The sequence below is a fragment of the Manduca sexta genome, chromosome 18, assembly GCF_014839805.1.
Source record: "Manduca sexta isolate Smith_Timp_Sample1 chromosome 18, JHU_Msex_v1.0, whole genome shotgun sequence".
NCBI classification, from domain to species: Eukaryota; Metazoa; Arthropoda; class Insecta; order Lepidoptera; family Sphingidae; genus Manduca; species Manduca sexta.
Window position 1 is genome coordinate 14,185,240 of NC_051132.1, and position 26,448 is coordinate 14,211,687.

General features: G+C 35.3%; 2 protein-coding genes across 7 annotated transcripts in view; one reads left to right on the forward strand and one right to left on the reverse strand.

Moving 5' to 3' along the window:
• Positions 1–124, forward strand: part of LOC115449263 (zinc finger protein 26) — a 21,313-nt gene extending 21,189 nt beyond the window's left edge. Inside the window, exon 24 of the mRNA XM_037439949.1 lies at positions 118–124. Within this exon, the coding sequence (XP_037295846.1) occupies positions 118–124 (7 nt within the window). The remainder of the gene's footprint in view (positions 1–117) is intronic.
• Positions 125–170: 46 nt separating this feature from the next.
• LOC115449253 (uncharacterized transporter YutK) lies at positions 171–25,249 on the reverse strand (the record flags this gene model as incomplete). 6 transcript variants are annotated; one of them, XM_037440137.1, is given in 13 exon segments in its annotated part: positions 171–286; positions 913–1,124; positions 1,508–1,667; positions 2,217–2,310; positions 2,770–2,931; positions 3,279–3,368; positions 3,699–3,835; positions 4,920–5,044; positions 5,386–5,557; positions 6,178–6,364; positions 6,595–6,651; positions 9,386–9,540; positions 25,231–25,249. In XM_037440137.1, coding segments are annotated over 12 exon segments (1,560 nt in total), but the record flags the coding sequence as incomplete, so codon positions are not given.
• Between the last annotated feature and the right edge of the window lie 1,199 nt (positions 25,250–26,448).

Genomic DNA, 26,448 nt, shown 5'->3' on the forward strand with positions numbered 1-26,448 from the left:
TGATGTCATTAGGGGTCTTTGCATTAGCAGTAGTGAAATTATAAAAAATATAGGATCGTATAATAAAATGGCACGTGACAAAACTTATATTTCAAAGAAAAAATATACATACTATAGACGCTAAAACAGTTTTTGAAAACACTAATAAACAAATGAACGTTTCGTCTCACCGACAGCAATCCCGCTTCTTTCATCTGTCCCATTCGCTGGTAGGCCACAAACTCGTTCACGATCGTCTTCAGCCCGATGAGGGAGCCGACGCGGTCACACTCCTCCCACGGCACTCCTAGAACCAACAAAATAATCATTATGACAATGAATCGGTATCATCGACAAGGATTACTCCCTAGGAGGTGCCAATTTAGTCCAGCTTGAGGAATTGGTCGAGATTGTCCGTCACACATAATTAGTTGTAGAGCTGTAGCCATACAGCATGTATTCGGTAGTTTTAACGTGATACCATTGGTATGGAGAATATCGAAATTTAATTATAGTTTTGCGGACCCGATTCGTGCCGTATCTTAAGCTTCATTTGTCATTCACATTACCTTAAAAATCAACACCGCTGCAACTACAGGGTTGCGTTGGTAATCATCATTCATCACTAGACACAATTTCCTCATATACCTCGTATACTTGAATAGCAATGGCGAAGGATAAAAATTTCGTTAACGAAACCCGAAATAAATACCGTTTGCAAATCGTGCTACTGATAATTAAATTCTACAAAAATTCTACATAGGGTAAGCCGGCAGGAATCGGGTTATATGGACCCTACGCCACTATTGAAAAGTCTCAGACCTTACAAAATTAAGGTGACTAACAATGAGAGACAAGAGTAGATAGAACCTAAACAAAGGAGCTGCACACATAGACTGGCTTGTTAGGAAATAAATTAAACCCCAAACTCACCCATAACCCAGCAGAGCGGCATGAACACCTTGCCCAAGATAAACTCGAGCGAGAGGTCCGGGTCGCCGAGCAGTCCGCCGCAGTACCCGATCAGGCCGTTCACGAACGTGACAAAAGCCACGAACGCGACGATGTTCGCGATGATGTTTAGGATGAGCGAGATGCCGTTGGTCGCGCCGCGGGTCGCCGCTGACAACGCTGATTGGTCCTCGCTGGAAATTAATTATAATTTTACTAATATTAAATGCTAAAATTGCCTGAGTGAGTGTCTGAGTGATTGCGTCTGAGATAAAGATGTTATCTTATTTACCTTTTTTTTACGCAGTAAACGGCGATAGTTTAGTGACTAATGATGATGATGATAAAGCAAAAAGAACGTCCGTACATGCAAACCTAAGGAAAATTTGATCTCGAAGTATACATCTTTGTCAATTATCGCTAGTTAAGATATGATATACATTTGTATTTCGACAATATATGAAGTCAATCATACCACACTAGGCCAGTGTGGATTAAACCCTTCCCAATAGAAGAGAAGACCCATGCTCTGCGGAAGAACAGTATATCTAATATATAGGTATTATTATATCTGTACCTGGTGACCGGCTGTATGTTATCGACGGTGGTGAGCGATCGCTTGGTCTCGGGCATGAGCAGCTTGGCGTAGCAGACGGCGGCGGGCGCGGACATGACGCTGGCCGTCACGAGGTGTGCCGGCTCCGCACCGAACGCTATGTATGACGCCAGAATCGTGCCTGCCAAGGAATAAAAACGTCAGTTTTTTATACTGGGAAAACAGCACTGCACGTCATGTTAAGCGGGCTTGCATAATTATGACAACAGACAAAACTTAACCCTCGCCAGGCGACATAATTATGCCTACCTACATACAAACAACAATTATGAACCGGATATACCCAGGTGGTCCCGAAATGCATCAGTCTTGGGCCATTATGACGGGTTTTACACATTAGTGAATGCTATCAAGACAGATACAAATACCTTACCATCAGTAAATTCAAAATCAAATTTACAATCTACAATACTACTGTTGCAACTTACAATTACGTTAATTTGTAAACTCTCGTATGATTAGTCTGAAAAAGTCTTTGTCTATCAGCTACCTAGAATGTGCAAGCGTTGCTCTTTTTAAAGAAAATGACAGCCAAGAAATAAAAATATAAAACATTAATAAAATCTATACTTGAAAAACATTAGCTAGATGCATTAAATAGGTACTTTTATTTCACGATAGGGTAATGTACACAAAGCCGCGAACAACAGCGCAGCTATTATCAACTTACCAGAAACAGTAGCAAAGCCGGACGCCATGACGACATGTATCTCGGAGGGCGTGAGGAGGGCCAGATACGGCTTCACCAGGAGCACCGACTCCGACTGAACATTAAAACATAACATCCTTGTCATTAACATGTTAAACAAGGGCAAATTAATGTATGCATTACTTAGCTCATATCGGTCAGCAATGGCGCAGATACGAATTTCCTATAGGGAAGGGGGGAGGAATCCCTGGTGGGTAGAGCAAATAAGGATGCGGGACTCTACGACAGGCCTACACTGCGCAAGGCCTCAGAGATCCTTAGAGGCCTCAGACCAAATTTTCACTAGAGTAGGAGTAGGATGGACACCGACAATCCTAGTCCATCCTGAATTGTGTGGTGTCCACCGTTAGGATATTTAGGCAGACTACGACACAAAACAACTACATAATACAACCAGAATTATCAAATCTCTACGTACTAGTATTTTTGTTGACTATGACGCAGCCCCCCTGCAAAATGACTAGGTATGGCCAAGCTAATACCTATCTTAAACTTATAAATCTCTTAACCTTACCATTCCCAAGAACACGTTGCCGACAGCGATGACGCTCTCGACGACGGTGGTGCCGGTGGCCGAGCGCAGCAGCTGACCCAGCTTGAGGCAGAACCATTGCAGCGCGCCCCAGTAGAACAGCACCTCCACCAGCATGCTGAAGAAGAAGATCACCGGCAGCGTCTGGAATATGAAAGAAGTGATAAACACTATGGATAGGATCTTGCGTCTTTATAATGTAAAAATTCTGATTAGAAAAATAAAGAGCTTAGCCATGTTGCGGTAAAATGTGGAATTAATCGTTTGTTCTAATTGACTTAAAAACGAAAAAGCAAAAGTGGTGCCCTCAAGGTTTTCTTGTAAATCTCCTTTTCAGACTATAATGATTTTGACTGTAATAAGTCGGGAAATTAACGCGTAAGTCACGTGGCTGTTCACCGATCACAGTAAAACACCACGGAATGTCGTGTCGTGGTTTTACCGACTTCAGACTTCTCGCAACTCGAACACTTCAAAGGTATAATACTCACACTAAAAGCAAATACTCCTTCTCGCTTGACCAACAGATCGCCGAACGCGAATGCGGCTCCTTCCACACCATACGACAGGAAGGTAGCCACCTGTAACATAAACACATACAAAACTGTTGAATTTAAAATTTATAGCATTCTTATATATTACTATGTGAAATATTTAATAATCAAGAATGCTGGTATTTTATGAAATAAGAGGAAAATTAGTTTATTTGTTATAGTGTCTTCAGAGAGATCTCTATACAAAGCCTATAAAATAGGAAGAACAAGATCTATTTGCAATTAAATAATGATGTTCAAGTATTATTTTTGTTTAACTGTATTCTGTAAGAAACCTTTTATTTTGTTACTTTAATATTTTTCTTTACCTTACTGATGAAAATAAAAAAGAAGTATTTATTTTATTAAATGAAGTACCTTGTCAGAGAAGCACTGAAGCGCGGCCCGTCCCTGGTCCCACCTGATGAATATGATCCCGAACAGGAATTGCAAGAACAGCCCCATCAACACCGAACGCCAGTTGATGCGACCAGGATTCGCAGAGAACACAAATCCTGACAAAAATGGACACTTGACTCATAATACCAGGCGAAAATCTGATCTCATGCGTCCTTTACTACTAAGAAGGTTAGGCCTTAGACCACCACGCTGGCTTAATACGGGTCATCGGACTTCACATATTTTCATAATTATTAGAGAGAATTCTTAAGTAAGTAGGTTTGCTTACGGTTTTTTCAGTGAACGATAATTGATAAGGCACACGCCATCTCTAAAGACAACCATTTCATGAAACAAGAGAAAATGACGAAAAATACAGTTGAGTATTTTATTTACTTCTTATTAAAAAAAAAAAAACTTTATTGGTCACGTATGCGAACATACTTGCACTTATGACTAGAAGGTGATTCTAAGAAACTACAACCGGTCTATTTTTGATGCCATGACATTGGATGGCTTATCGTCATCCTTTATAGAAAACAGGGAACTGAACAATAATCGACATTTATATGACTAACTGTGCACGTATAAAATAAAAAAAGAAATTTCAACTCCAATTAATTTTACTATATGATAAATCTTTGTGGGCTAAGTTAGAAATGCCCAGACTTTTCTAACTCTAGGTTTTAGCGCATTGAAATATCGACTCGCTTACAGGAATTGCAGTGGTGGGTGTTAGATACAATCTTTTGTAATGTTCAGCAATAAATTATTTTCTAGTATTGTTATCCATGAACACTGTTAATGACTTACCCACTTATTCATAAACGTTTTTTATCTAAGGACGGAGTGAAGCTGTGATAACAAGCCTGTTTCTCAGTGCCCAACGGCACTGAGAAATAGACATAGGGCCGTTGTGATTGGTTATTATTATTGTATTTCAATATTAGCCAATCACAACGGCCCTACGTCTACGCACTGCGAAGACTGCCATGCCGTCAGCACTGAGAAACAGACTTGTTATCACAGCCTTACTCGATCGTTCGATAAAAAACGTCTATGAATAAGGGGGTTAGGCTCTCCGCAGACGCTTATGTGTGTCAAATAGGGTCACTTTGTACCTCTGTGCGACGCCTTACGATCAGTTGAGTCATTTGCTTGATAACTTTTCTTCTTTAAACAGTTCATAATAAACCTTACCTAACAACAAGAGTATTCCAAGGCCGAGTAGGGATATCAGTCTCTCCGTAGCATCCCAGGCGTCAACGACCAGGAATATAGCAAACGCTGCCAACACAGCCAATGAGAATACCCAGCGGAACAACCTGAGAATAGAGGATTTATATCTTTGGTCAATATCTTGAAGTTGTTATTTGTTTGAACGCGACAATCTTTGGAACCATTGGTTTAATAATTTTACCAGCCCCCATTTTAATATACTGTCAATGATAACACGGACCTACTCTACTATTGACAGGCCTTGATCCAAAAATTTAATCATAATTTTACTGAATATTGACCTTTAAGAAGAGCCCACGTCATGCTAGGTTGTAAGAACTCCATAGTACATTGGCGATCCCCTCCCCCGCCATATGGAGGGAGCAAAAATAAGCTGAACAAACTAAATAACAAATGACAACTCATTATCAAGTATCTACATACTTACACGAATTTCCACATAAACTCAGTGACGGCCGACACTCTCTTCCATATTGTCTGCTCGAACCACTCTCCGAAGAACCTCTTCACTATTAGGAAGTATATTATGAAGAAGTATATGATCGAGAGGAACGCTATCAAGCTTCCGAAGCCGTGGCATAACTCTAACGATTCCGTCGCTGAAAACATCAAGAATAATTATAATATTTATCTATTTGGTTTGTAGAGACGGATCTAAAATTGTTGATATTAGAGTCAAGATCAAGATTAGGTGATGCTGATACAAGAAAGTAGTGTTTGAATAAAGTTATATTAATCATCAATACGAGCAGAACTTAAATTCTGTTCTGTTACGATTTTAAAAATATTCTTAAAATCTGTGGAATTAAGATTGCGGTGCCCATGCCTTTATAATAAATAATATATCAATAATATGAGCCCTGTATTGTCCCACTGCTGGGCACGGGCCTCCTATACTACTGAGAGGGATTAAACCTCTAGTGGACCATGCTGGCCTAGTGCGGTATGACAGACTTTACATACGCTCAAAATATAGAGAACTACTCAGATATGCTCGTATATGGTTTTTTCACCATGTTTTCCTTCATCGTTAAAGCAAGCGAAAATTTACAAAGAACACACTTAACTTTACAAAAGTCAGAGGTGTGTGCCCATGGTTTTGAAACTGCGGACATTCGTCTCGGCAGTCCGTTGCACAACCAACTAGGCTATCCCTCCTTTTATATGTACTACTAAAAATAATTAACAATAATAATCTCTAAATGAATAATAAACTTACTATAATATAGAAAATAATACATGCAACCGAAGAAATATCCGATCACCAACCCGTTGAGAACGAACAGCGAGATTACTTTCAGAGAGCTCTTGTTTTTGCTGAAATATCCGCTGGTCACGTCGCCCACTTTTGTCAGGGTTTTGTCCATCCACCCCGAAGGTTCGTACTCCAGGTGGTCGTGGATGATCTGAAGGTTGAAAGTTGACGCTAGTCACAATTTCAGGCAAATGAACTAGACCTTTTTAGCAGACGTATAAAGACGTCAATCAAGTCGCGTGGTATGTGTTCAGTATTGGCCAATAGGAATAAATGAGTAAAACGGGTATCAACTCAATAATGGGCTTTAGGTAGCGGTTTTCAGTTGATAATAATTAATATAATATATAGTTATTTGTATGTTTTGAAAAATTTACTTACCCCACCATTTGTTTTGCTGTTCGCCATATTATTCAGTTCAACATCATTTGACACATCCTAAAACCAACAAAAACATTATTCTACATCTGTATCCTAAGGGGTAGGCAGAGATAAAACACATCAACCGTTCATTAATCGCACTTCCGTATCATAATGTCAAGCTTATAACAACTATATAAGTATCAATTTAGGTTGGTTATTCAGTTGCGGACTAAAAGACGTTAATTACATTAGTTGGAGTTTCCTTACACGATTTCTAATTTCTAATATGCAATGTACATATATCATCAGAGAAATATAACTAAAGAGAGTGTATAAATCAGTAACGATAGCACTCGAACAGCCCGGACACTCCACTTCATAGTATTATACTAAACGTGAGTGGATCTTCAAGATTACTGCTCCGTGATACGGCAGGAAGATAATAGCACTCAGAGCGAATAAGCCACTACGTTGCACTTATCTTAAGACAGTATTTGTTTTCCTTATTCATGCGAATCAACAACATCCTTCGTAAATTCACTAACAAATATACTTAAATGTATCTCAAATCCACCCACCATGTGTTCCACGCGTCTCCGTACAAGTACCTACTCAGTGCACCTAAGCGCGATGTATAACTGCGGAGCGGGGGATGAAACTCACGCCTCCGCTGCGCGTACGCGCCTTTCCCGCCCGCGCACGTATGTAGTACATACGTCGACCTACGCCCGCCCTCCGGCCACTAGTCCGAGCCACGACAATGCGGGAAGAGTTTGTTTCAGCAACGACTGACTTGTGCATGTTAATACCAACATAATATGTTTATAAGGCTCAATATTATGCTCTACTGATATAATTAAACCATAAAATACTAGTGACTGCTATTAATCTCGCCTAAAAACGATTAATAATTATGTATAAGTACTTTCAATAAAAACATTCCTAAGCAACATGGTCAAAAGTCAATTCCATTTTATCTCTAGAGCAATTAAAGATTTAAACCAGATAAATGTATTAATTAAAGTATCGCCTATCAGAATATGTCATATATATTATACGCTACACGTACTTAGAGAATATGTCGATATTTCTATGTCACTTCCTACTGCCTTTAACAGATCAGTTGAACTACTTTTTACTATCACATGTGTCTATTGTTTACTACTACTGTGGTTACACACGTCTATTGAAGTTTAATGTCCAGGTGTAGCTACCACTTATCTCTATACTTCGACACCGATATCAGCCATTTCACATACTTTAAATTTTTAATTTTACAAATTTTTACTTATTGTGATAATAAGCGTTAATATTAACATTGTTATGGCCTCAACATTACATACTGCATACACTATGTTTTTAATTAAGTGATTGGAACCTGACCAGGAAATCATAAATCCTGCTTTGAAGATGGATCTTTTGCTTTTTCATTTCAGTTCAAAAAAATTATTTTTATTTTACCGGACGTCTCAGTGTTTTATTTTTCTATACCATAGTTCAATAATTTTGGTCATCTGCCGTTTCTATAGTAACAAACCATGGCACAAAAACATATCTAACAATGTATGGATTTAGATATATGTAATCGTAACGTGATTATACGTCACGAGGTAATTCAATAAAAATTAATATTCAATGATAATAATGTCAACACTGTAATAATAATTCTAATAATCTATTATTTATAGTCGTGTGACGCGTTGACACGTCACGTACATTAACGAGGTAACAATGTATTGTAACTTGTATATTGTTTTCTCTTTTTCTGCTTCATACTACTTATATCGAACATAACACATTAGACACCCGAACAGGTTATTGGAATTATTATATAGGACACTTTCGATTGCGTATTTAGGGCTTCCTGTCTAGGGTTCAAGAAATTAGGACTATAAAATATATTTTCTAATTTAATGGGACTTCAATTGATATCAATGTATGATTTCATACATCTTTAACCCTGATTAAACTAGCGCTATTTTGTTTCATTTTCATTAATTTTAATCATAAAACTAACAATGATTTCAACATGTAATCAACAGTCTTAACTATTCACATTACTGCATTGTACTACAAAGGATACCCCAACAATAAAATCTAGAGTAAATCTACGCAATAGTACCAATATAGAGTCGGCGAATATCAATATAACATGACTTGAGTGCCATAAAACAATTGATTGTTTACTATGTTAACAATTTCCAATAAAACACTATCGTTCTGTGGATTTTATGGCTTCGACCAATTGATTTCTAGTGGTTTGTGTTTTAATAACATATATACATATTTGACACTAGCTTTTGCCTGCGGTTCTACCCACGTGAAATTTTTTTCCGAAAATAAGTTACTTATAGCACTCAGTAGGTTTTTAAAAGACAAGTTTTCAAAATTGGTGTAGGAGTTCTTGAGATTAGCGCGTTCAAACAAAAAACTCTTAAGCTTTATAATATTAGTATAGATCATATATGATATTGCTTGCGAAATGCTTGATGCAGAGGTCTGACCCTGAAAAGGGAAAGGTGTTATACACCTATGTACAATTCGTCTCATTCATGTAGAGCAATATTGGTCCATGCAATTTAGGATTCGGTTTACAAGTCGAAGGTGTAAATTTATGTTTTGCTATTTAAAATCTTAAATAATATGTTTTTGGAATTTGAATAGGCACCCTATATTGCAACAGGCTTGCACTCTATCACGATGCAGATAGTAATATAAATTTGACGAACAGTGTACGATTGTACATGTTACACCCGTGCTTACCCTATGAGGGTACACGCGCGAGTAATTCATATAAAAGTTGACTTACATTGGTATTTTTCGTCTCCGGTGTTTGCTCCATATTTCGAGAGTCCATTTTTGCTGATTTTTAGAACTAATTCATTAAACTAATTAACACTTTACCCATTCAAACGGAATGTTCTTGAATAAAAGTCCTGTAGGATATCCTTAAAATCATCTTATCTGGAACAAGAGAAACAAAATATTACATACATTTATCACCATCAGCCACATGGAATCCACTGTTGAACTTAGACCTCCCCTAAACCTTCAGACCAACTAATTCCAGAAGAGACCTGCTTCCAGAGTATTACAGCGGTTTTTTAAGTTCGTGGGCTTATTGTATTTTATACCTAGGTCGGTTTAAAAAAAGAATATACATCTAGAACCTACTTTAAAGTCTACATACCAAAAACAATTTTACTTAGATACCTACGTTTAGGTACTAAACTTAAGAGTATATTTGTTCATTTAATTTAAGTTAGGCACGTAGTTACAGTAACTTAAATAATTTTTTTGGTTTGTAGTGGTTTTTAAAGTCGGTTTTATTTATTCATATAAAGTTTTATTTGTTGTTTTTAAGTTTGTTAATGATGGGATGGTAATACGATCACAGCAAATCATTTGCTGTTAGTGATTGTAGAGTTCATTGTCTATCTCCGAAGATTTTGATCAGATCCTAATATACTATATACTAAAAACATACATTTAAATAGCGAAAACCCCGTCAACGTCATCGGATTAGTAATTATTCACAAAATAGCGTACATACAAACTTATATACAGAACATTCTTTTTTTGAAGCAGGTTGAAAAACTTATTTTTTTTTTTTAAATAAAATGTATTGTCATCAACGGTATTCTAGGTATATTATGCTTCCAACTCCACCCGTGGAATGTAGGCGAAATGTTAACTCACCACATGCATTGTTTTATCTTAATCCTTCCAATGTCATAAAAATAATTTGATATATTACGCTACAAGGATCCAAACACAATCGTAGCTTTTTTATATTACAATAAAGCCATCAGTCGTACATAGATAATGCTTGAACATTGCGTTAACAATAACAAAAATTATTGATAAAGATATAGAATTAAGTTTTATTTAGTAACGCACTGAAATAGTCACACTACCTATAAAGTAGAGTAACAAGGCTCATTGAACCTAATTTCTCAGACAATACATGAAATTCAGTTTCTTGCTTTGCCGCAATTAGAATGCAGTATCGAAATTATCTAGAACTAATTACACATTTCAGAAGCTTGTCAGTCCACCCGCATGGGCGTCAGATAATAATTTTATCAATATATTTGCGTTTCACTGCAAATGTATGCTTTCTAACAAATGAATGTGGGCCAAGGCTTGTGCAAAACAGCGAAGAAGATACACGTTTGCCGAGGATATTAATGGTATAATATATAAAGTTATATATTATATTCTTTTCATAAATCTAAACCAATAATAAACTATCATACAAGCCCAGAATAGCTTATATACCATAATTTATGTGACAGAAAGCCGTAATAAATGAGGACCACTTCTTAGTATCCTAGACACTGGATTATATTATGCAACTTAAAATGTCCGAAGTATGCACGGAATGCGTTAAAATATGCAACATCAAATAATAAAAAGATTTCCTTAGATTTTTTTAATTTAAAATCAGCAAACAATTTGCTGTAGCAAAATATTTCCGATTGCAACCGATTTGTATGTAATAAGATAGATTAATTACTTATGCTTTAAAATAACATGCTTTATTGTTTAACTAAATGGTGACCTAAAAACGTCCGCAGATAAGATATACAAAATATTCAGCAATCAATTTTCAGAAAGTTGGTCTCATTTGTATTTCGCTTATTTTTATGTGACGAAAATATGCACCATCCGACAATTTTATGCATTATATGCAAATCCGACAAAAATAACCAAAATATGTAAATGTCTATAATCCAGTCTCGAGTCATTACCATCAATTGGCCATTAATAAAAATAGATCGTATGTCCTTTGTAGGTCGAGAATAATAATCGAGTAAAGATATTCTTAAGCCTTTTGACTTGTCCGTAATGCACGAGTTGCTCTCATTTCGTATTCATACTGGTTTTTCTGAGACGATAAATGACTTCAGACCAGTCGGATTAAATTCATATTTTGATAGTTTGTTTTAAGGGTCAATAATAACCATGTTCAGATTTTGAATTCAGACTTTCGGAGTAAGAGAAAAAAATTATGCTGCCAGCCAGTGTTAGACCTTTCGCTTTCATTGCCTAGACACCACAAATATGCTCAAATTGACAATTCAGAATAGAGGCATGAATAGTTCGTTTTTTTCAATTTGTTTGCCTTTATTCTTATCGTTATCTAAAGACTGTTAGTAGGATATATGTTATATCCGCCCGGATAGCGACTACCATACACAAGTTGTTAAAATCCGCTATAGTGGCCCACGTAACTGTATCACGTTTCGGGATCAGCCTGTATATATCCGGTTCCAACGGACCGGCATAATTCGTCGTTGTAGGTGGAGAACTAAATAACTCAAAATTTCTAGTTTCGATATAAACGCGATTAACTGTTTTTTTTTCGTTATTTTTAAGCATTACTAAAAAACTATAAATAATTTTAATGTTGGTATTTTTATATATCTTGGGTCTTATTATCTATTATATTATGCATTAACAAAAAAAATCTGACCTAAAGAAAAAAATTTATAAAAAAATAAAAACTTCTTATTTTATTCTTCCACGACAATGTTTTGTAAGTTTGCTGAAATAAACTAAATAACTCGTATAGTTATTTAGTTTTGCCACACTAGAAACCATATGGTAAAGTAATTATAAGGTTTAATAATTACAATTATAGAGTTTATTAAAGTGAATACCATTAGGATTTTCAATGTCTAAATTAAACAAATCAAGTTGTTTAGTTCTTCTACACACTAATTGATTAATTTTGTTAAACAATAGACTCGAGGAAGAATTAAACAACTCATTTTATTTAATTTCTTTACTATTGAACAGATTATAAGTCGCAGATTATTGATTTTGTTATTTAATTATTTACTTTTTCTACAACAAAATATATATTATTCAAATTTATTTATTTCTCCACTTTTAACATAAAAAAGCTATAATTTCGAAACGGGATAAGATAATGAAATGCTTGTTAGGCCAAAATATGCGCCATGTTTTGGGCAACACAAAAGTGATAAAAGTCCAAAATGGCCAAAATCCGAGTTATTTAGTTCTCCACCTACAACGACGAATTGTGCTCCTGTGGAGTAATCATCTCTCGTCAGTCGACATTCTATTGGAGCCCACTCCTCTTACCACCAGGTGCAGTATCGTCATTTTGATGCGCAAGTATAAAAATAGTATAAAGTGCGGCAAATTTTCGTGTCAGTAGAAGCGAATGTGCAATGACTTAACATTGCTAACGGTATTTTTAAAAATGTCCTTCGTTTCAATTTGAAACTAATAATTATAATGACGCAGTACACTTACCTCTAATTTTAGATCCTAGAATTTAATTATGGTAAAGGAAATGCATACTAAAAAACCTTCAGTTCAATGCGTAGAACAAACTGTGGGAACTATCGGTCGGATAATTACAATTATATTTTATCAGCATTTAAACAAGATAAGATTTGTAAGGACGTCACGAGTACAGTTGCGGTCATATTGTTTTGTTTGGTTATAAAAACTCGGCTACACGATATCAAGGTGTAAACATTAAACGCTTTATACAGAATGTCTCGTAAATAACGAATTATTCATCAGATGACTTTAAATTTCATTATCTAAAAGGAATTTGGTTATTATTATTGAAAACTTCTAAAAAACTATTACGTCCACTTGCACTATTTTCAAAGCTGTTTCCGCTAATGTTCATATTTTAAAATCTGTTTTTTTTTTTTTAATATTGCCAAATAGTTAAGTAACATAGTAAAATATAAATTAAGTACTTCACTATTGTTGTAATGCGTATATTAAAAAGACAATTGATTGTAAATTTTTAATTTCTGATGAGAAAGACACATCTGTAAAAAAATCTGACATTTAAAAACATTTTGTATTTTATAAAGTTCCTAAAATGGTATGAAATTTGCACCTAAGAGTCATAGTCAAAAGATATTGCTATATATCTGTATATAATATATATCTGTATCAGAAGCTAGTTGAATGAAAATATACTTTGTATGAATTGATGATATTTTATTTTGTTTTTTGTGTTATAAAAATAAGAGCAGTATCATCCGAAAACAACATATTATTCTATTGAAAGCTATCAAATACAATAAACAAAAAATACTATTTAAAAAATACCTAAGAAAAACTAAACAAACAATGTTTTTGTTGATATTATTCGAATCATCCTTGGCCATGAAATTGGCGGGTTACATCCACGGTTATATCCGCTCACCGTGCCCGCTCGTGCGTATGATCAGTCTTATTTATATTGTTACTAGTGCCGATATGGTGGTTGTGGATTTCTTCATTGGGCAACGGCATATTTGGTAAGATATGTGTGGCCAAGAAATACGAATTCTAACTCGCCACGCAGATATTTTCGTCAACCAACTTTCCATTGGGTTATTTGCTTTTGTACATAAATTTATATCTAACAGAAAACAAAACGAAAATAAATTCTTTTACGACATCAGCATCAAAATTGGAAGAAAAAACTTGTTTATTAAATTGTTTTTATGTATTGCTATTTTGCCTTGTTTGACCCGTTCCAAGCTATCCGTATGACCAGATTTCAAAACTTTAGGTATATAAGCTTAACTCATTTATTAGTGGATGGATATTAAAAAATATTTTTTTACCTAGACTTTGCATGACATACATTTTAGATAAATGTATTTAAAAAATAGGCAAGTGCTCGATTTCACAGTAGTGTAATGTTTTTGCACAACAAGTTAACAGCGTATGTCCGATGCAATAATTGCAAAACCCTCTGTGTCTTAATTCAAAGGTACATTTTGATCTAGGTATTTATGAAAAGTATAAGTATTAGGTATTTATTCTACATGGAACAAAATCAAATACTTAATCAAAGTATATCTAGATCCTAGCCTTGAAAATTATCCTAAATTTCATACGCAAGCTATATATTTTGATAAATATAAATTACGTGGACTGTACAAGACAAAGGTTATATACCGCACTGTATCCTTTAATAGATATATCGATAAAAAGTATTATTTATGAATACTTTATCAATTTGAAATCTATTTTGACAAATTGTAACGAGGTAATTTACCGGTAGGCTGTATCAACTATCAGTACAACACGATAATATTTAAATATCACTATCAAGTATGTATGTATAATTTACCTAGAAGTGTATTTTATTTAGTAGAAGGTAATTTGTAACTATTCAGGCAGTCTGTATGCACTGTTTATGCGCTGCATATTCTCTGTTGTCTTTTAATAGACACTGGAGCCAGTGGCATTAAATAATAATATATTAGCCCTGTATTACATACTGGCCCACTGCTAGGCATGAGCCTTCCCTACTACTGAGAGGGATTAGTCCACAACGCTGCCCTAGTGCATATTGGCAGACTTCATATAAATTCTTATAGAGAACTATTTAGATATGCAGATGTCCTCACAATGTTTTCCTTCGCCGTTAAATCGGGCGATAATTCACAATCAAGACTCATAACTATAGAAAAGTCAGAGATCCGTGTCTTTGGGTTTTGAACGTGCTGACTCGGTCCCAGCAGTCTGTTATACTCCCAACTAGGCTATCTCCATCTTTGAAATTACTGGGCATTATTAATTCTATAATAGTAGCTGTTTTAGATACTTAAGAACACCATCCGACACCTTGAATTACAAAATATTGTTTGGTATTCCACTGCGCTCGCCTTCCTGGGACATGAGGTGTTAAGTCTTATTATGTCCATTAGTTACACTGGCTACATTGTATACTAATTCCCAAACAATTTTAGCACACTATCATTTGATTAGAGATGGGAATGTGCTCAAGTTGTTCGCCGGCTATATAAGGTAGCAGACCAGCGTGGTGCAATGCCCTGCAATGATTTCTAGCAAAACCGCTTTAGAATCAAACATGTTTGTAGGTTTTCCTTGTAATTATAAATGGTTTAAGCAATTTGAAACAGGTTTTTGGATGGCGAAACATGTTTTTCCTTACAAAAGTATCAAACATTTGGCAAGCAAGATCTTTTCCTCATAAGGAGGCCTTTTCTCCGTAAGTCCTAATTAACTCATTTGGATGTCGTATACCTTCGCAACGGTTCCATTTTATTTTCATTGTTTGAAGTCATGGACTTTGAAGATGTAAAGGGGACCTCTTTAAAATCAAATAATATTTTGATGATTATTTTTGTGTTGGATTCTGTATAGGCTCAAAACCTTAAAGAAAAATATTTCTAATAGTATTAAACGTATTTTTCTTCAACCTTAAACATCTAAGATGCTAAAGAGAACTCCTCAAAATAGAACTGGATAGTAATTAATCACTTTATATTGGGTTCATTCGTTCATATAAAATAGAAACACGAATTGGGAAGAAAATTGCATTGCTTGTGTTTTAAGAATTGTATTTCTAATTTTCTTATTTTTTGGATTGGGTTGGTTTTTGGGGGACCGTACATAAAAAAACCCCTTACAGAAACACTATTTTGTGTGTCTGTCTGTCTTTCAAGAATCAAGTTGTAAATATATTTTAACTAGTTTTTGCTCGCGGGTTCGCTAGCGTGAGGGAAGTTTCCGGGATAAAATTCCCGTTATATGTCCAAAAAATCCGGTCAGTAGATTTTGAGAAAATCGATAACATACAGGCGGACAGAAAAGAGGACCTTGTTTTATAATCTGTATAGATAACAAAAAAGCAAAAGTACTATTAAAAACTTATTAATTTGCAGTTGGTGCAATAATCCTGTCCAGGGATCGAACAACAAAATTAAAATAGACAAATGTTAACCCTAAATAATTAAATACCTATAGACATTAGTTTCCTACAAGTTCGTACAAAACGGTCGGTGCGCGAGTCCAATTCGCACATATCCGGTTTTTGTATTCAACCGTTGTATCAACATTTGAGCAACGACTGCCCTGCGGTAATTTCGCTGAAGCGACCTGATTTTATGTCAGGTTACATGGAGAGTTCTCATGACTTAAAACCTGTATTATATATTGAGATTGCCAATCATCGTCTCGAAGTACGGTTTATTATAAAAACCGACCTAGATGACATCAGTATTCTTTAGTTTGACTCTTTGGTTTTTCCGTAGGTATTTTCCCGTAGGTGAAACATACATTTTTATTATTGTTTTCCTCAGAAGTCGGTAAATTTATAATCGGTGCTCGATCACATAATTGATAGAAATTGCGCCGATCAGCCGCTGGAGTATGCATCGTATTGATAAGTAAAGGTATTATATTTTAATGTAATTTGAAAAGCCGCTGTAGATTCTGGGTGTCAGGATAAGACTGGGATCATGGCTGTATCTGAATGTTGGCTTTATAACGTTTATCCACGACTTCGCCCGCCAGAAAATCAATTCCTGGGATAAAAGTAACCTACATCATGTAAAAGTAATCTACATCTGCATTATAGATACAGTTATCACATAATTAGCGAAATATTTTTTGTGATTTATGAAAAAAAAATCGGAATAGTAATTCCAGGTCCTTTTTTTAGTGCTTTGAATGACGAGACGAGCTTGCTGTTTGCCTGATGATAAGCGATATAACCCCATAATCAGTACAAACACCATCCAACACCTTAAAATACAAAGTATTGTTTGGTATTCCACTGCGCTCGCCATTCTGAGACGTAAGATGTTAAGTTTCATTATGTCCAGTAATTACATTGGCTACAATGTACTTCAAACCGGAACACAACACACTGCTGCTTGGCGGCAGAAATAGACATTGCGGTGGTACCTAGTACCGAGAGTCCGCCTTGGTGGGTACCTTGGCGGACTCTCATATATGAGACCTACAACCTGTAAATAAGAGTATCGCGTTAAAGCAAAAACTTATTATATAATATTAGTATAGATATAAATACTATGTTCATTGCCTAGGGTTGAAATATTTCAATTACACTGAATACAGAGATTAACATGACAAATACGCGTATATGCGTGTTATATAGGTACGTTGAAATGTTGTTTCGCTTTCTCTCGTGATGTCACTTACATATTATGGAAGTATTGGCCGAAGAGAATCGCAACACGCATTCGATCGCGCAAGTCCTTTAAAATAGTGCTTGATGCACTCATTATTAGGTCTTTTTTTATTTGAAAACTGTCACGTTCTTGCAAATTCGTTTTTAAAAGCGCTTTAAATATGTAATCTCTATTTTACATTATCTTTACGTGTTCAATTGTAGTTTTGCAGGTGCTCGTTCAAATGATTTGTAATTTTATGTGGGGTTTATGCTTTCTTGTATTTATGCCAAACGATGGTAAGTGGGGAGGACCAAATTTAAAGTAATTATGAGGGAGTTGGAAGGATTTGGATAACAGTGCCATTACGTTAAATTAGTTTTTTTAATTTATACAGTAATTGCAATACATTTTATAATTATAGATTATTTTTGTCAATAAAAGGGGCATTGTTACAGTAGTTGAACTCAATTTACATAAATATGAAATTCGAAATAATTACAAATTTAAATAACACTAAAATAAACAATTTTGAACTATTACTTACTTAAAACATTCAGAATGTTAAAAAAATACAGATGTTTTTAAGTAAAGGAGGTCAAATAAGGCTCATAAATAATTTACTAATCAATATTCACTGAACTTACGCAACAAACATATAATGTAGAGCTCCTATAAAAACATCACCACATTATCCAGTCAATATAATAAAACACTTATCACTGAATACGTAAGTTTTAAATTGTAGTGTTTATTTTGACACACGAGGTACCAACGCCGCGCACGAGTAGCGACTGACTACTGACAGTAATGTAAAGGCGCTGCTAATTGCTAACACTACAGGTGGATTAGAGATGCGATCAAATGCGAATACGAATTAATTATTTGTAACCGATTTGTGATTAGACTTAACTGTAAAGGTTTAAAATATATAGGATAATGTGCAATGAACGAAAATGGCAGATTTGATCAGGCGCCTTTTTTCGATGTATCAAAAAATTAATAGTAAGGTGGAGTTCATGGGAGAAGTTAGGCCTCTGTTTAACCTAATTATTTCTCTAGGTAGAAAAAGTAATAAAGATTTAGGCGAGACTCATGTTTTCTGTTCCTGAAAATTTATTTTGCGTTTTTTTTTATATGTTATTTTTTTATATGTGTTTTGCTTTAACTTTGATATTGCACATCATTATGTAATTCATTTTATTGTATTGCTAAGTTTCAGTAATCCTGTTCTATTCAGTGGTATAAAAAATTATTAATATGATTAAAATGGTAATAAAGCATACGATAACAGTGTTGTATTTGAGATTAAACTACCTACTACTGCAATGAAATACTTTAATTTTGGAAGCGTCATGCAATATTTGTTTATATTTCAAGGATTATGTTAGCAGACAACGAAGTACAGAATAACTCAGAATTGGTGATGGATGATCATGGAATAGGGAATTTCCTACTATGGCAAATTCCAGAATCTCTTTTTACGGAGAAGAACGATGAAAAGTATTGAAGACGGTACTTAAGACGTGTATTTAGAAGCTGTCTAATCGAAATATATTATAGGTACAAACATATAGAAAAGTAATACACACATGAGGTATGTATATTTCGGCAAAGTTATCTTTACTTTGGATGTTTAATGTTTTTTTTATGTGAATTTTCTCATTAATTAATAATGAAAATGCCACTAAAATTGTTAATTGTGTGCATCTCCTCTTAGTACACAATATAATTTTAATTTTTAATCTACACTATAAGATAGACAATTTAATTAGGAACATTTTGGTAGTTCACAGTTTTTAAAAAACCCTTAAATTTTTTTTTTTTAAGATATTAGTCGTAAATCTTTGCATATTTCCACCCATATACATATGCGTAAATGTTCGGAACGAATTCTCAAGGTCATTTGCTTGGTGCAGGGCCTTAAAGCAAGACAATATTGTAATGAGGATCATATAATGATTCTAATTGGCCAGTGTACTGATGGTTATAATTGATGTAGAATTTGTATTTACACATTTGGTATTTTTTGAGGAAAAGAAACACTTAATATTAGATGACCTTCTGAATGGATTTTGTCTATTCAACGTAACTAATGTGGTTTTACTATGTTTTTTTTATGATTAATTATTCTGCTGGCTTGTCCGCATTCACATCTTAATATAACAACATTATTAAATAATGTAAAATAATTCCTCTCGTAGTTGCATCAGCAACAGTTATGCTGAAGACCTTGAACGACCGCATCTATGTAGTGGGTGAACTTTATATTATAGCTACGACTATATGCCAAGGATAAACAATGAATTTGAGTATTGAAAGTAGGTTTTACACTTCGGAATCACTGGATGTGGGTTTTACTGCGAGCACAGTAATAAAAACTTGGTCTTCTTGTAAATAATAATAATAATAATAATAAAGCTTTATTTATTCCATACTTAGTTCAATAAACATGCAATAGGTGACTTATTTCTTTTAAAATTAATTTAATTAAAGTTAATTTTTAAGTTATGGACCCCCTTCGGGTAAAAGCCTCTTCCAAGGAACTCCACTTATCTCTATCCTTCGCGCCTTAACCAATCTCGGCCTGCCGTCTCTACGATCTCGTCAGACCACCTGGCGCACGGTCGGCCTTTCGCTCTCTTACCTCGTGGACCGTTCCACATTAGCGAACGTAAGGTCCACCTGTCGTCTTTATATCTGGTCTTCTTGTAGTAGCCTTTAATTAAACACTTGTTTACATAGAGACATGCACTCCATTGTGTGTTCCGTGTAGGAGTTCCCTTGTCGTAGACAATACTCGCGTCTAGAAGATTTTGTCCACAGACATAACGAGTGGCGTTCGGATACGGCACAACATAATAATTATGATATTTAGATGCTTCGGTGGCATAGTTGTATTACGGTAGAATGGAGTGTTGCTGATTCCCGGGTCGGGCAATATTAGAACCTGGCCTATGTTTGTTATCTTGACAAAATTGGCTTATACAAACACACCGGTCTTTTGGGTAAACGCATTAGGTGCTTGCAACCATTAAAAGTTAAGTGACTATGCTGTGGGCAATGTACTAACGGGTTACGATCCTCGTCTCAGGACGGTCAATGGGAGAGGATGAGACTTCAACGATTAGGGAAAGTGATATTTGGTTTTTCTACTGAATATCAACCCAGAGTCTGGAATTTGTGCCCGATATGGCAATATCAGGTATATTGCCATATTGGGCACAAATTCCCCATTCCCCTATCACATCATGGGATCAGTTGCACGTCTGCCTACCCCTTCGGAGATAAAAGCCTTAAGTATGTGTGTGTGTTATTAAGATACCGATTTAAAAGAGAATAATATTATTTCGACCTGGAGTAATTCGCCGCTTACGCGGGACGCCATACCATAAAAAGAAAAAGATATTATGCTTTCGTACTGAATGGTAGGTCTACTAGTTAAAATTTATAGCTCTTGAATATATATTAGTTATTTTAAAACTTGCTTGAGGTTTAAAAATAGGATATATATCGGCGCAAGTAAGTGTATCAACTGTAAACATATTTTCATTTATGACGATATAAAATGTTAGTTATTGAGAGATTATTACGTTCTTGGGACAATTCGACGATAAGTCGTTAACATCAAGGTTTAATAAGATATTTTTTTTATAAATTAAACTAGCTTTCAGACTAGAAAATTCTAGAAAATATTTTTCCAGGATAAAGTCGGCTTTATATCTATCTTCCCGAGATAAAAAGTTGCCTATAGCGCTCTAACGTAGTAGTAGTCTTCCTATTAGTAAAAAAAAATCAAAATCGGTTTAATAATATTTGAGACTAGCTTCCGCTCGCAGCTTCGCCCGCGTGGATTTCGGACTTCAAAAATGGAGGAGGTGCTCAATTTGTCGGGATGTTTTTTTAATGTATGGTGGTATGCAGGTGGTCCGATTGTCCGGTCAGGGTCTGATGATGGGATCCTGGTTAAATCGAAGGAAGCTTATAGCATGATTCAGTATTCACGCGTGATGGCTTATTATTAGCGTATTTCATGTATAACTTTGGTGTTTTTATACCGATTTCTATGATTCTTTTTTATGGAATATTTAATAATGTTAACTATTTTAATTAGGGATGACTGGGAGTGTTATAAACGTAAGAGTAGACAAATATAATGAGAAAGCTTCGAACTGCTAAGCTATCGGGAGTTACACGTGTTATTGTGAGTCAACCATAAAAGATAGACATATGCTGTCGTGGGATATTTTTTACATAATTTTAAGGAGATCATTTCCGTCATTCCGTTCCGAAGCTTAAAAAATGGAGTAACTTCTCCCGTTTTCCAAACATTTCCCTTCACTGCTCTGCTCCTATTAATTGTAGCGTGATGAAAAGTATACTATAACCAGCACAGGAGTATGAAAAATAATTGTACCAAGTTTCGTTAAAATCCGTCGAGTAGTTTTTGTTTCTATAACGGTTATACAGACAGACAGACAGACAGACAGACAGACAGACGGACAGACAGACAGACAAAAATTTTACTAATTGCATTTATGGCATCAGTATCGATCCCTAATCACCCCTTGATAGTTATTTTGAAAATATATTTCATGTACAGAATTAACCTATCTACAGATTTATTATAAGTATAGATTAGAAGATATAAACACACTCTTCAGCTATATTAGTATAAATAAGTACTAAAATCACCAAGTTACTTCCACCACAATGATAAAACTGCGTTGAATGCCGTATGTAATTTATCATACGCGAAAGCGAATACGAATGAATATGAATACGAAAGCTAAGTGCTAATCCGAAAACGATTACATACACTATTTATACCAGTATTGTAGTGCCGAACAATAAAATTATCGCAAGATTAACGGTCATTACGCGATAATCGCTGTCACTCGTACCTATGTAAAATAATTTTCAATTGTTGACAATACTGCCGTGCTAAGCGCAAAAGCGGTATGAAAGGAAAACCTTATATCGAGATAATCGAAGTTTTGTAAATATAGTTCTATAGTTTTGTATGTATAACTAAGATAGAGACACTCTTGTGAGGTATTTTTTAACAAATTCTAAACTAGATACCGATATTTAAGTAAGTTCATTGGATGGGTATTTCTTTAAGCTATCTGACGACATAAAATCAAGATTTTGTTTTTTTTTTTAAATACCACTTTGATCTTAGCACGGCAGAATATCTTCTTGTCATTGTGGATACCTACATGTATGAATTTAGACACAAAGTAAGTTCCTTCACTCAAGGCCGGTTTCACAACTGATAAAGACCTGGATAGCCTATTCTGTTGGATGAACTATTTTATTTTCATAGTTCGTAGCCAAGATGACTTTCTACCAGTGGCGAAAGGTCCATATAACTCGATTCCTGTCGTTTTCCCTTTCGTAATTTATATTTAATTATCATTAGAACGATTTATAGACCGCGTTTATGCGTATTAGTAAATTTATTTTTTGTATTGGATTCACTGACGAAAAATGTAACTTCGCCACTATTTTCTATACCTAATAGGTAACGCTAACGTTATGTGGAAATGACGTAGGTATCTATTCTAGCGATAGACTTATTATTCTCATAATATTTTTGTTTACGTTTTCAATTAGCGTTAACGATTGTAGAAAACCTTCGTGGCTACGGCTCAGTTCTCGAATAGAAATATCTGGTAGATAAAAAATGTAAATGTTTGTAAAAAAGCGATGTTGCCGTTTAGCCAAATGCTAAGTGGCAATAGGCAGTTAAATGTATCCTCTAATTTATTCCTCTAATATTTATAATTTATCGGAGAGTTTGATAGTAAAATAACATTAACAAACATTAGTTAGATAGCGTCATAATGTCAGATAGTTATCTGGAAGTTTACCAGTAGGTACATTAAAGACGTGTTGAACAAGATGCTAACGAAATCCTAAATGCAGCGTTGGAATGCATAGAGATATACTTTGAAGCCTCTTTATTCACTTCTGTCTACAACAAAGTTAAGAATTTTTATGCTTTATGGAGTTACCTTTTATACTTTTTTTAAATATCTTACTTAATAAATTAAATAATTGCGTATATGACAAGAAAGGAAATATAATTGACATAATATTTTACATTATTAATTTACCTACATCCCGGGTTGAGTCCGTTTTCACCAACCGTTGTTTAACTTAAGTAGACGCCTAACATTGGACATATCACGTGACATCTCACAACTCTAGAACTATACGAGTTAGACCTAATACCGTAATGAAAAAGATCATTAATGTCTTAATTATCATCATTATCCTTAATTTATTACGCTGTTATGTTGAAATATTTTATTATTGCCACGAGTGGTTTACTTGGCCGATTACCACGCCTCACTATTGTGAAAAACGGTAACAACTGATAACTGTCTCACTGTTCTTCACTAGTCACCTATCCTTCAGCAGCGAAGGGTCCATATAATCCGATTCCTGCGGGCTTCCCTTTCGTTACTTATGTACGTAAAATCTAAATATTATTGAAACGATTTGCAGACCGCATTTATCAATAGTAGGTACTAATACTGTGTCGGATTCCTTTTTGGAAAATATCTCCCTTAGCTACTGCTACCCTTATACTATAAAACTATAAAATATTGCCTAATGCTCTTTTTTCCATTGCTTTAATACCAGGAAGTAACAAGAACGAACAAACGGATATATTGGAAAGGTATTTAAATTAAAAAAGACTATGATAGGACTGATCGGCAAATATTGAATAGAAAACATGCGCTGACTAAAATAAAATCAAAGCATATTAAATATTAGGTACCTTGTTTACGGCTGCCAGACAAATACCTTCCTTAACACATAAAAAATAGAATCCTTGTACTGAATCCGTCCCTTCCGACTTAGTTTATGTCTTCCGTGTTTTTCATGACTATCAAACGTACCGTACGTGGTTAAAAACAAAACTGTGCGACACTGTCGTTTACAATTAGTCCGCGGTGATTGTTTGAAAACATACCACTTTGTTTTTAAACGCTCGCTCTGTTCATAATACGGTGTGTAAGTGCGGGAGATTTTTTTATACAACAGATAAGATATGAAAAAGCATCTGATGGTATGTATGGGTCGCGCCTGCCAGTGAATCGAATCAAGAATTCACTATCATCAATAGGAAAGCATAGCATATACTTTTATCCCAGGAAAATATTCATTCCAGAAAATCTTTAGCACGTAGGCGGAACCGCAGGCAAAAGGTATAATAAATAATTGCATCAAATATTCGCATCGAGTAAGTTAAGTTTAAGCATTTCTCTACAGTCGTAAGACTATTTCAAAGAGATTCATACCTACTGCCGATTGCCATACATTTTGAATTCTATAGCGATATGTTTTACATTACCATTCGAAGTTTACACACACCCAAAATGTAAGCTATCGAATTAAATTCATAACGCTCTCTGGGCGCTGTATAAATTACCGTTCAAAAATGTATGTAAAAACTATAACTTAAAGTAACGAAAATATTCGTGCTAGAAGTCCAAAGGCCTTATTCTTGCTGCACGTTATTTTTTTTTACAAGCACGAAACGCACCGCGTCGCGTTTAAGACAATAGAAATTGACATAAAACTACCATTCCACGATAATTTCATGAACATACTGAACACTCGTGTTATAAGTTTACGCTGTCATAGAGAACAAGGCCTCTGGTCCCAAGGAATGGTTCTCTGTCTACCATAAAATACGTACCTACTCTTAACCTTGTGTAGGCACGCTTGAAAAGAAATGTAGTTCTGGTCGTAATTATTTTTTATCTGCCGACGATTTCATTAGCATGTTTATCTTTATTAGTGTTATCGCTAATCAGTATCGGCGATATATCGTACATTCGATATAAGATATGGCGATGTTAGGACCAATACGGTCTTTCAACCAACAACTTATGACTCTAGAAAAAAATTTATTGTATATAATCGAATCGCCAGCCGATGGCCCAGGGAGTGGGAGGCGGGGAGCAAGTTGGAGAATGAGAAAAGTATGAATATGAAGGCAAAGTCGAGAGCACATGTTCCTCCCTTACTTCCCATCTCCCACTTTAACAATAACCTAGAGCAGAGTGTAATTGAGCGTACGGAATATCAAAACGGAATTGGTGCATTAATTCGAGTTTCGACGTACGGGAATGATCGATCAAGCAAGTCAAGTCAAAGACTTAGGACTTTTTTAGAATCTATAGGGGGGAGGGGGAGGGGATCAGCTGCCCCTCCCTTACCATCTGGGCGACGCCTTCATATATAATTATAATATCAGCCCTGTATATTGTACCATTGTTAGACACGCGTACACCATGACGCGTGTACCATTGACGCCTTCGCATGCCTTCGACATTCTCATAGAAAACTTCAGTTAGTTTTTCCCACCATGTCCTGTTTCACCGTTAAAGACATCGATAATTCACAAAGAATACATACATAACTTTACAAAAGTCAGAAGTGCGCGCCTTTGGGTTTCGAACCTGCATGCATTCGACTCGGCAGTCCGTTCCACTTCCAACTAGGCTAGCGCTGCTTTTACTTTATACTTTTCTTTTATGACAATAGGGATGGGACCAAGTTAATGGAGGTAATCGATAGGAATAAGCCCAAAATATATCCGTATTTTTACATACAACATTATTTATTACATATGCATTTACAACGAAATAAATCTATAATTTGCTATAATGTCCACAGTCTCCTCGGCGCTCGGCCACGCATTAAGAGCAAGCGCGCACGGTATGATGAACACATTCTTGCTTGTTTAACAGCGCGTGCGCACCTACTCCGAACATCTCACAGCACACCAACACGGGGATAGACTGGGATGTACGTATCCACAACGTTTGCGTTAACTTTTACAATTCAGTTGTATTCAGGCTGTAGACAGCTATTTATATGAACTTGTCTTAGCTTCTTCAAGAGCTTAGTA